Below are 11331 nucleotides of genomic sequence, written 5' to 3'. Positions count from 1 at the left end.
ATCCAGCTGTGCGAGCAGCAGATTCAAATCAGGACGTGGAAAATGCGGAGTGCAAGTGGAGGCGAAACAGTTGATAAGCTGTTGTAGGTTTGTTCTATCACACGGTGGAGACAGCCTGTGAGTCTTTGCACAGGGTCCTCGCCTCACGAGTTATCCTGGCAACAAAATGTTACTCGAGACAGATATTCGCACAGATATCGGCTGCGGCGATAGCCTATAGCGCTCTCATCCTATGGCGATCGAAGCTGATCTTCTAGCGGCTCCGCGGGTTCGAATCCCAGTTGTGGCATTGTTTGTTTTTATTCATTTCTTTATTTATTGTTTGGCTCGGTTACACCGAAGGCGGCGAGGAGGCTATACCCACAAACGAGTGCTTGACCTGTGATCTAAAATGTCTTCGCAGAGAAGCATGGCTCACCACGGCGGCCGCACTCTATGTAAACATTCACCACTGATATTGCGTACACGAAAGGGTGTTATACTCTTGCTTTGTTCGTTCAGATTTTGTTTCTGCCTTGCCATTAGCAGTGAAATTGCACTTGAATCGTCAGTGGGCTCCTTTAGTGGGCCTTTTCGAGCAGCGCGCCCCTCTGGCAGCCGCCAGTCGCTACTATAGATTTATCGTGCGGAGAAGGTATGCAAAGGAGAGTAGCCATTATAAATCCATTCGCAACCGCACCTTGGGACTACTCAGTAAAGCACAGTGCTTAGTCCGTCTAGCCAGAGCATGTGTGCGTGATCGCTCGCCGCGCAGAAACTCCTCACAGCCCTGCACTTAATCCGCATAATTCGCGACTAAACGGAGGGCATGGGCACGACATCACTGGAAAAAGGCGCACAGCTTCGCGATGCGCTGCGTCGAGGACAGTGGAAGAAGCAAATGGCTCCACCGCTTTCTCTCTCTCCGCTGTATCTGAGCCTGGTGTCTTCGTACGCCGCGCTATGCGCCGCGCTACCCATACATCCCTCGTACACGCCAAGCCCCGTCTACGCATGCGCAAAGGCTGGTGAAGAAGAAGCGCCGCAGTTTCGTCTTGTTTGCTGCCGGCCTTGCCGGCTGCCGCTCGCTGCCACATTGTGACAGTCACGAAGTCATTATAATCAACCACAATATATAAATACACCGAATGAACATCTTTTTTTTATCGGGCAATAAAAACACGCGAAAAAGTGTTATAGCCGCTACTCCATCGACGGCCTGCCTCGTTCCCAAAAAAGTAGAGATATCTGTACCCATATCCAGCTCTGCGATGTTCACGCGCGCTGGGATTTGCCCGTGCAGCCTGTGCGACACATTGTGTTATCCTTCGTGCTGTCAGCACGGATACTGCCCTATATAAAAAACAAAAACTGTGGCTTCAATCCACGTTATGAAGATGGTTGGACAGCGAAGCTGTAAGACGACACCCAGTTACCCATTGCGACATCAATTAAAGATTCACACACGTGGCTCAACAAAGAGTGAAACCAGAGACAAATGAAATGTATACTTGAGCTATATGCTGTATGCCTGATTTTAAAGGAGATATGCTGTTTGCATTCAGTTTATAGTCTGGCGTCGTTTGCTTAAGACAACGACACGAAAACGCAACCATAATCTTTATCGGGAAATGCACGCGGAGAGAAGGAACTTGCTTTGCATCGTTTGCAGGCACCGTTATAGGTATATTATGCGGCTTGCACTTACACGAGGGCTTCGAACGATGTCTATCCCTTTCGAAGCGCAGCTGCGAAAGTAATGCTTACCAGAACGCGTCGGAGGGCGTTCACATTCTTCACACGCGTATTATCATTCATCATGTGGTTTGGATGCTTGTTTTGTGTTTTTTCTTAATAAAAACGAGTACTGAGCTGTACGATGTTTCCTGATTTCAAAGGACGTTTACTTTTTATGCATTTTTAAGTTATTATATGTATAGTTTTTGAAATTGTTAATCGTTTTTGTTTCATAATTTGTATATATAATTCGTAACTTCAATTTTATTTTTTTTTACATTTTTATTTAATATATATTTCCTTTTATCATCCGTATGATATACGATTTCTATGCTGCTCCGTGCTTTTTCGCTCGGAGTAGCATTCAATTTTTAACCTGGCGTTTTTTGCTGACGACGACGACGACATGAAGATTTCCTTGCACGGTAGAGGTATACAGCTTCGCTGTAAAAGCAAGGCCGGGAAATGAATTCGATGGCGTGCCTTTTTGCAGCAGCGGGCCCTGAAAGAAGCTGAATGTGAACTAGTGCAATCGGCATAGGCGCCGCCAGGGCTTGCACCGTACCGTCTGCTGAAATACATTTTGAGAGGGGCACGCTTCAGGTGAGTTCTGATACAGGAATGCCTTTTGGCCCTTATTCCGCAGCGCCACGAAAAGGTGTGCAGATTTTATTTTTTTCTTTTAGTTGGTGAAATGAGGGCCTGCAGGGCTGGATTTCCATGTTTTTATTTTGTTTTTGTTGATTGTGTGATGTGGCTGGTCCACATGTGCAAAATTCATATTGTGTACTCACAATAAAAATAGCAAATTAGACACACCTTATACATGCAATAATGACAAAGCGAGCAAAGGAAAGAAACCCTCAGGGTTTTTGCCAACCCTTGGACAGAAGGACGTGTCTTTGACGGGGCAAAATGTTCATAATTTTTCCCAGAAAATGTTTCTTTGAACCGAGGAGAAAGGTTCGGTGAAGGGCAGTAGGGTGTGAAGTTGGGAGGGTGTTAGGATGGAGAGAATGAATCATGTCCAGGCATTATGGCTGCTAAAAATTAATCCCTGGTTCACATGCAAAACTGTGAAAAGAAAAAGGCCAGGTCAGCAGAGAGGAATCCGTGGGTGTGCAGCGCGGACAGGTAGTGAGCGTGGTCTTGAAAGGATGTGGATCCGGCTGTGGCAAGTGGCTTTGTATGACTGGTTGTCTTGAATTGAAAAACTCAGATAAAGGAATTGGGCAGCATTGTGGAGCAAAATGCCTGAAAAAAAGAATATAAATGAAGGAGAAGCAGAGAACATGGGCGCGAGCTCAGAGTAAGCGCGAAATGACGAGGTTGGAATGAAGGAATGCGTAAGCCACGGGTTCCTGAGGAATGATAGCAAGAGATGCGGAGCATAAGCTTGGGATAAATTTAACAAAGACAGAGAGAAAAAAACAAGGCAAAAACACATTGAAGGGGGAAAGTACGGGTCCCGGTTGAGGATTAGCGTGAAAGAAACTATAGAGCGGCGTTATGAAGTACTGGGAAATGCTCTGACCATGGCCAAGTGTAGTATTAAGCTGTACATTTTCTAAACGAACTGTTGAGTCGAGAAAATTGACGCGTTTTAGAGCAGTGGAAGGTAAATATAAAATTATAGTGTAATGAATTAAGGTGCGAGACGAATGCGTTTAGGGTCTCAGACCTATGTTCCCATACAATAAAAATGCCATCTATGTAACTCGGGTATATGAGCGATTTTTCTAAAAATTAATTTAAGAGTTTAGACTCCAGTAGCCCTATAAAACTTTTGGCATAGGCCGATGCGAAGAGAGTGCTCATACGTGTTACAAATACTCGAAGATAATAAGAAGAATCGAGTTCAAAATAGTTGAGCGTGAGTACGAATGGAAGTAGCGAGAGGTACACTTCAAATTCATGCGGGTGTGGATTTCAAGTTAGAGCATTTCAGAGCACGTCCATCCCTTCCTTTGTGGGGATATTTTGCTGCAAAGCGGCGACGTCATGTGTATCCAGTATGCTATCCGGCGGGATAATGGCTGCGTCATCAATTCACTCTATTATCATAGAAAGTGCGGTGCATCCTGGAAAACGAAGGAAGGAGAGTTGGAATGTCTGTAAGTTAGTGATTCGGAAACATTGGCAAGTTCTCTGCAGGCTTATATTGTTCGAAACGATAGGGCTGTCCGGCATACCTGCTGTGAGCAAGTCTTGTGCGGAAAATTTATGGATTTTAGGAAATAAGTAGAAGCGTCCTGCTTGCTTGTTCGACAGATTTAAGAAGTTGTAGTGTGATGGCGTTATTAGTTGCCTGGATAATAAGTGTGCACATTTGCTGAGAATTACATTGCAGAACCCAAAAGTGGGATCGGAATATAATTTCTTACAATTGCATGGGTTGTTGAGTTGCCTGATAGCCTCACTTTTGTATTTTTCGGCTGGCAGGATGATTATTCTATGGCCTTTGTCAGCCGGCTTAATGACTATGCTGGTTCTAGAACCTAACTGGCGTAGAGTAGCGTGTTCTCTCGCACTGATGCTTGCTTTTTTTTTTCTGGAGACACATTTAGCGTACAAGTTTAGTTCGGGACTCTGTTCCTCGTCCGGTGTCTACATGCTTTAAGCTATGAGAGCGATATAGTTAAGGCTGCCCTATTTAGTTTAGTGAACACTTGTTGACCACGTGTTAGTAGGTGTAGGTAAATTAGGAATCGTTTTTTTTGTTTTTTCTATGAAGTATTCTTTAATACGTATTCTTCACGAAAATTCTGCGGCAACGCGAAGTTCATACCCCTTAATTCTTGGTTGGGAAAAAATTCAGGGAGATTTTTTGTTGACATAGAGTGCGCTGAGGCGAAAGCCTTTAGCGCGGTGTTACTGCTTGTGTCCCTGATGTGTGGTGAAGCTATTTATTAAAGAGTTCACAACTGTTCGCTTCATTACACTTTCGTTGACGTTCATTAGCGCGCGCACACTTGGTTGCTGGAGACACAGGAGAGCGTTTAGACGGCATCCTTCCAGATCGGCGTTCAGGAGGCGTCTCATAAGATTGCCTGGGGAGCATTCCTCTCGAACGATGGTGGCGCTACTCAATGACGTCATACGCATGCGCAGTAGGCTGAAGCGCAGATGCATGTTTGCTGGCGCCTTGCGAATGCGCAGCGCATTACCATATACCGAGTTCCCAGTTACGACATACTACGCCAGCCACTAGTATTACTAATTAACTAATTACTAATTTAGTAATTAACCAATGGTGGTGTACACCACACCACCAGAACTAACATGGTGGTGTGGTGCACACCCTGTATCCTGGGACCGAGGAATATACTGTTGGGGCAGCGATCACAATCCATTGCTTGTCGGTTTGGATCCTGATTCCCAGAGTAGCCGTAAGCGCTGTTGCCATGTCAAAGAGTGGAACTTGTTCAGCAGGGCACTTAACTACTGCCTGCTGTCACCTGCATCGGATCTGCCGACAGCTTTGTGTGCATCGCTTCAAAATGCAATGCATACAAGTTGGTGGAGGAAAGTCGGCCGCGTCCGGATCAGCACCTTCATCGACTCTGGGCAGCACGTCGTCGGGCAGAGCTGGCGGTCACTCGAGACCCGTCTTCGTTGCAACGCCGAAACACGTTACATCGTTTAACAGCTGCGGCACGCCGACATGAGAAGCGCATTTCTCGCCAGCGATGGCAGGACTAGTGCGCGTCTCTTGGCTCATCGTCAACGTCTCCATCGATATGGCGCACCTTTCGTCTCATGGAAATCGGCAAGCGTTAAAAAGACCCCGGAAGTCCAGCATGTCTTGCTGCAGGACAGACGCCAAGTCAGTTCGCTTCAGAGGCCGTCAGAACTTTATTTCCGGCTTTCGACCAACCACAAGCGCCGTTCATCTACCCGAATACTCTTTCTTCGGAAGCGGGCTCGCCTCCGAGCAAAGATGACCTTGAAGGTATGCAGACGCAGTTCACCACGGCCGAGTTTCTTGCAGCCGTAGACCAAACGAAACTGCGCAAATCTCCTGGGCCGGATAAGCTTACGTATGAGGATTTGAAAAATATCGAAGGCCCGGCATCGTAGTGGTTACTTGAAGCCCTGAACACAATTTGGACATCCGGAGACGTCCCAACATCATGGAAACATGCTGAAGTGGTGCAGATCCCTAAGCCCGGAAAGGATCTTAGGGTAAGCAACCTTCGCGCGATAGCGCTTACGGCCACTGTATGTAGCTCTTTGAATGGGTGATAGCTACGCGGCTCTCATGGTGGCTGGAACGATATCATTGGTACCACCAGGCTCAGATAGGCGTTCGCCCTCACCTGGGCACTGAGGACGGACTGGATCACCTATAAAGCATGGTGCTGCTCGGAGGCAGATCTCGCAAAATCCGCGCCCTCCTATGGACGTTCACAAGGCGTATGACAACTTCAGCCTCTCCACGATCTTCTCCATTCTACGTTGGCTTCATCTTCCACCTCGAGTATGCAACTTTGTGGCTTCATTCTTCGAAGAGTGTACTATCGCTATATGCAGCGGCAAGGAACGTGTTGGCCACTTCACCGTAAAGAGGGCTGTACCTCAAGGATCCGTGCTTGATCCAGTATTATTTAACATCGCCCTGCTTACTTTGACGTGACAACTGGGTACTATTCCGGATATATTTTATTCGATGTATGCGGATGACGTAACGGTTTGACCAGTACACACGGACCTTACCCGTCAAAAATTAGGCTTTCAGACAGCTGTGGACAAGACCACTATGTGATGCACCAAGATTGGCCTGGCGCTATCGGTTGAAAAGACAAACTTTATATCTATTACAAACCGATGAGGTAGACGCCGCCTGTTGCTGAAACCTATACAGCTGTCCTTGAATGGCCAACTCCTTACTATAGCCTCGTCGATGTGGGTGCTAGGTGTTGACCCGGACAGCTCTGGAGCTTCAATCCCGTGTGTTTGATCTGCCCGACAGAAGGCCGCCAGTACGCTGCACCTATTTCGCCGAATTGCCCAGAACACAGGTGGTGCCTGCTGTAATATGACACGAACGTTAGTTCGCTCAGTGCTGCAGCCTCTGCTCGTTTATCAAGCTCAGTTCCAACGCCTTACCCTAAAACATTGGGGCCGATTAGAAAAAGTCAACAGAGAGCACATGCGACTTATCGTTGGCCTTCCTCGCTTGACCCCTATTCACATAATACGGAAACTCAGCTGAATACCATTGGTGAGGTCGCTGAGCAATCTGCGCACAACTTGGAAATATCAACAACACCTGCGGCGTCTACCTTAGCAAATTAATTTGACCCCACTCATTCCCTTCTTCACGCAACGCCTATGGAACCTCCTTCTTGGCAGCATCTCCAGATCACCGACAACAGACCCCTACGTGTCATGCGCAACTCCCATCGTTCAGTGAGAGAAACAGCCTCCTCTCCCAGCAGACTCCATAAGCGCACTTCAAGCTTACGTGGATGAAAGCACCGAAGATAATACGTTGCACACCAGTCTTCTCTCTCTATAGCTACCCACTGCACGCCAGACATGTTCCTACATCCCAGAGGCGCCGCTTCCCCATGTGATAGCAGAGCTCATTGCCATTCGTGACGGCTTGTCCACTTTAAAGGACCTCCTTTGTACTGCACCAAACTGTCTTATCCTATATACTGACTCTACATAAGAAGTAGGGGCTCCACGGCGTGTAGCCTGTCCACTGGGAATTGTTGTCGATGTGTGCTGCATCGTGGAATTTATCCATGACCTGTCCGAATTCTATGGGCTCGACACAAAACGCACTATCTTAGAGAAGCGGACAGTACGTCCCATCCACTGCATTGCCATACCCTCTTCCTCTACTGAAATTATCCGCAGGAGACGCCCTACTATCTAAAAAGGAATTTCTCCGCTGCTCCATGCATGCTTTAATTGCACTGAGTGGATCCAACCTTCCCGGCAGTTTAATTCCCCATGATGAGTTGGCGTTGAGGAGAATCCGGGTGGATGTTGCGCTGACGCCTGTGGTAAGGGCCTTATGGACATTACAAAGCCCGCTTCTGAACTGCCCCTTCTGCCCTGCTTCTGCTACTGAGGCGACGTTACCTCATTTTCTGCTCATTTGCCCTGGACTTTGGGAGCCACGCAAGCGACACCTCACCATTCAGGGTTACCACCCCAGCCGACCACCGGACACTTGAATCTGGACCATAGGCCCCAATACCGAGTCTTGTTCGCATTCATAGCCGAGACCGGCCTGCACATGTACATATAACTCTCTTATGCCGAAGAGCATATTTGCGAAATAAGAAATTGACAAATTGACTAATTACTAATTTTCTATTTACTGATAACTAACAAATATTTATCTAATAAACGAAACACTAATAACCAATTACTAATTAACTAATTACTATTAACTGTGAGGACATTTGTCTGCTTTGGTGGAGGAATGCGAAAGTGTGTGTTTTCAGGAAAGAAAGGGTTTTGAGGAAGGGACGCACTAGCTCTCAGATCTCGAAGTCTCGGTGGACACCTCCACCACGTTTTATTGAAAGCTGTAGTCCAACTCTTCTGCGAACACCCCCACTGGCGAGACATGAGTCTATACAGGGTTTGGCCTTAAAATTTGGGTCCATGGTGCACGCTTCAGAATCTGTTTGTCACTATCATTTAGGGATTCGGAAATATCGACTACATTGCTGCAATCAGTGTCAACGCCGTTTATTCCGGCTCTATCAAAATTGAAGGGCAGTTGTTGAGCTGACTAGATATCTCTTTTTATAAGGGATGTTTATCTCGGATATGCTTGCGTTGTTAAGAAAGTACACTGAAGGGTCAATTGGTCAGACATAGTGCTTGAAAGAAGAACGTAGAGTGCAGGCAGCACACAGAGAAGGCGAGGGCAAGTATAGAGGCATCCTCCATAAACATGGCAGCAACTTTGCCTATCTGCTTTTTTGGTGTCTTTGGAAGGCTTTGAAATTGCTTGTACCACAAGCACTCACTTGCTGGCGCTGCATTTCTTTAAAAGTTTAGGAGCGCCATGATGCGAGTCTTGCCAACGCCTCGCGAACTCAGGCACAGAAAATGTAGCCATTCCTGAAGAAGGCCAACTTGTCTCCAGGGCTGTCCTCTTCCAGCCGCCGGTCCTCCCCCCTCCCCCTCCTTTTCTCTGTTTTGCCTTAACGCTACGTTCTTCGTTCAAAGAAGGAACCATTAGCATATAGTTGAAATAATATTTGGCACGGGCATAAGCAGCGTTACAGGTATTGCGTAACCAAGGAAAAGGAGTAACAATTTGTGTCAACTCGAAGGTACTGAAGGAGCGAGAGAAACATCTGCCGCATAATTTAATTATAACAGATCAGGACTAGGAGAGGAAGAAGGACTCTGAAAACTGTCTCGAGCTCATTCTACCGGACATACGTCGTGCGCGATGGGCAGCATTGTGCTCAAAATAATATATATACAGGTGATATGTACTTCCATGGTTCAGGCATGAAGCCGTAACTTCGCGCATGACAAAGAAGGCGAGAAGCGCATTTGGGCGTACACGAGCTCCATACGGATTACTGCACTAGGATGTTCTGGAAAAGGAATGTGCATGTTGAAAAGCTTGATCTTCGCTTTGAGTATGCGCAACGGCAACCAGCTTTGTAGAAAGCACATTTACATCAGAGGAATAGTTTAACATTTTGCAACAGCACAATCGTTTCCAATCCCTGCCGTTTGGGTCTATAGGCAAGATGATCTTTTTCCTTCATAATACGCTTGAGATTCATAAATTAAGAGGAAAGTCTTAACCATGTGTTGAATAGGTAGACTGTAAAACATAACACTGTACTTCTGGTTGCCGACCAGAACGGAACTCGGGAATTTTTGAGGCCGCTGCTTTTTCACTTCAAGCGGCATGTACCGGTGCGGGCATAAGTAAACGGAGCCCGCTATTTTGTTCCATGTATAATCACGCCTTTCCTATTGAAGCAGAATGAACATTGTTTGTCCAAGAAAAAATACACCAACGTCCACAACCAGCACGCACATACCAATGCCAGGAATTTCAATCAGACTATGCGTGGTGGTGGTAAAAGTTTATTTATGCACTAGGGCGAGTTTTAGAGGAGAGTGGAGGGATTCACCGCTACCTTGCCTGGGTAGTAGTCCTCATTCAGGGACACCAATGGCGGTAGCCGCTGCCCGCGCTCTTTGAACCAGAGCCCACTGGGACTCCATCTCCAAGCAGTCGAACAAGGTTGCCTTTCAGCCCTCTCACGTTGGCTGATTTACTCTCTTTATTTCCGGACTTTTCTGGCAGGCCCACACAATATGATATGCATGTGCCCACATCTCACAAAACTTACAGTACACCGAAAAAGTCGGGTCTATGTGTTTTGAATTGCAGGGCTTAGAAACGACCCCGTTTGCAGCCTTCTGAGGTGTTGTTCCTCAGTTCTATCCAAACCCTTGGCGGGCTGTGGGAACGTCTGCCTACCGAGGTAGAGATGTGTTTTAATGTCGGCATATGTGGTGGGCGAATTAGGTACTGGAGTCCCGGAAGAATAGCGCCGCTTGCCAGCAAAATTTTTACATACGCGCAACATAACTCAATGCAGAGAAAAAACAATTGTAATGGGTGCCCGGACACCAGGGAATAGAAGGGAACAAGGCTGCTCATACAGCCGCCCGAGCATCTCTTTCCCCCTGAAGTTCCAATGAATTCCCAGACTGCGCGTGAAATATTTTCGAAGACATTTGTGTGCTCCGTTTACTTTTGTCGGCAGCGTACCTGCCACATTAAGGCTAGGTTGTTTGCTACCATAGGTAGGCTTAATTCCGCACCAAGCACGCTTTCCTTTTACCTTTTTCTGAAGTTTTATCGAAAAAATAATCCAATAGCACGATCGTTGATGCAGTTGTAAACGCATCTACTAAACAATGAGGCCATGAAGTGGTAAGGAAGGAGTATTGATCAACAGGTGAGTCTGCGGGTATAAATAGTCGCGTTTGGATTAAAAAAAAACCCAAGGTCGACAGAGATGATAGAACGTCAAGAAAAAAGGCCTTTTCAGCGAACACTGAGGAAGACGTTCTTGGTTACCGCTTTTATTACGCGCTTACAAGAGACAATGGCACATCAAGCCATTGTCTCCCGCCAAGATGGAATAGTAAAAATTTTGAGCGGGCACATCGGACCGTTTTATAGAAAAGGATCGGGACAGTAAACATTGATGAGGGCGAGTTGGGCGGCCAGTCAGCAGCACGATGAAGTTCTTTAGCGCCACAGCGCTCCTCGTCAGCCTTTTGGGTAAGCCCTGAACAGGCTCACAAAGAAGGCTCTAATATTTCAATAGACCACTGTTTTAAGGCCTGTTGTAATCACGTCGCGGAGACGCTGCTTAGCTTTGACGTCGCCACCTTGTTTTTATACCGAATCGGTCATTCTATGGGAATTATTGTGTCCATATATAGGTTTCTCACAACTGAGTGGAGAAATAAACTCGGCCAGTGTCTTCGAGCAGGCTGAAGTTTTTTTGTGCGCATAGCTAATAGAAAAAGAAGCCAACATTTCTATGAGAAATAAAATATTTTACGCCATTAAAATCATTACCTCTTGTGCAAGGG

The 11331-nt window shown here is 46.6% G+C and overlaps 1 protein-coding gene across 1 annotated transcript in view; it reads left to right on the top strand.

Moving 5' to 3' along the window:
• Window positions 1-10919: 10919 nt before the first annotated feature.
• The window catches only part of LOC144121697 (uncharacterized), a 35654-nt gene continuing 35242 nt past the window's right edge, over window positions 10920-11331 (top strand). The window contains exon 1 of the mRNA XM_077655047.1: window positions 10920-11014. Coding sequence (XP_077511173.1) covers window positions 10972-11014 — 43 coding nt within the window. The 5' untranslated portion in view covers window positions 10920-10971. The remainder of the gene's footprint in view (window positions 11015-11331) is intronic.

Source organism: Amblyomma americanum, chromosome 2, assembly GCF_052857255.1.
Source record: "Amblyomma americanum isolate KBUSLIRL-KWMA chromosome 2, ASM5285725v1, whole genome shotgun sequence".
Classification (NCBI taxonomy): domain Eukaryota; kingdom Metazoa; phylum Arthropoda; class Arachnida; order Ixodida; family Ixodidae; genus Amblyomma; species Amblyomma americanum.
Note: the sequence above shows the minus strand (reverse complement) of the source record. Positions and strands in the feature narration are given on the sequence as shown.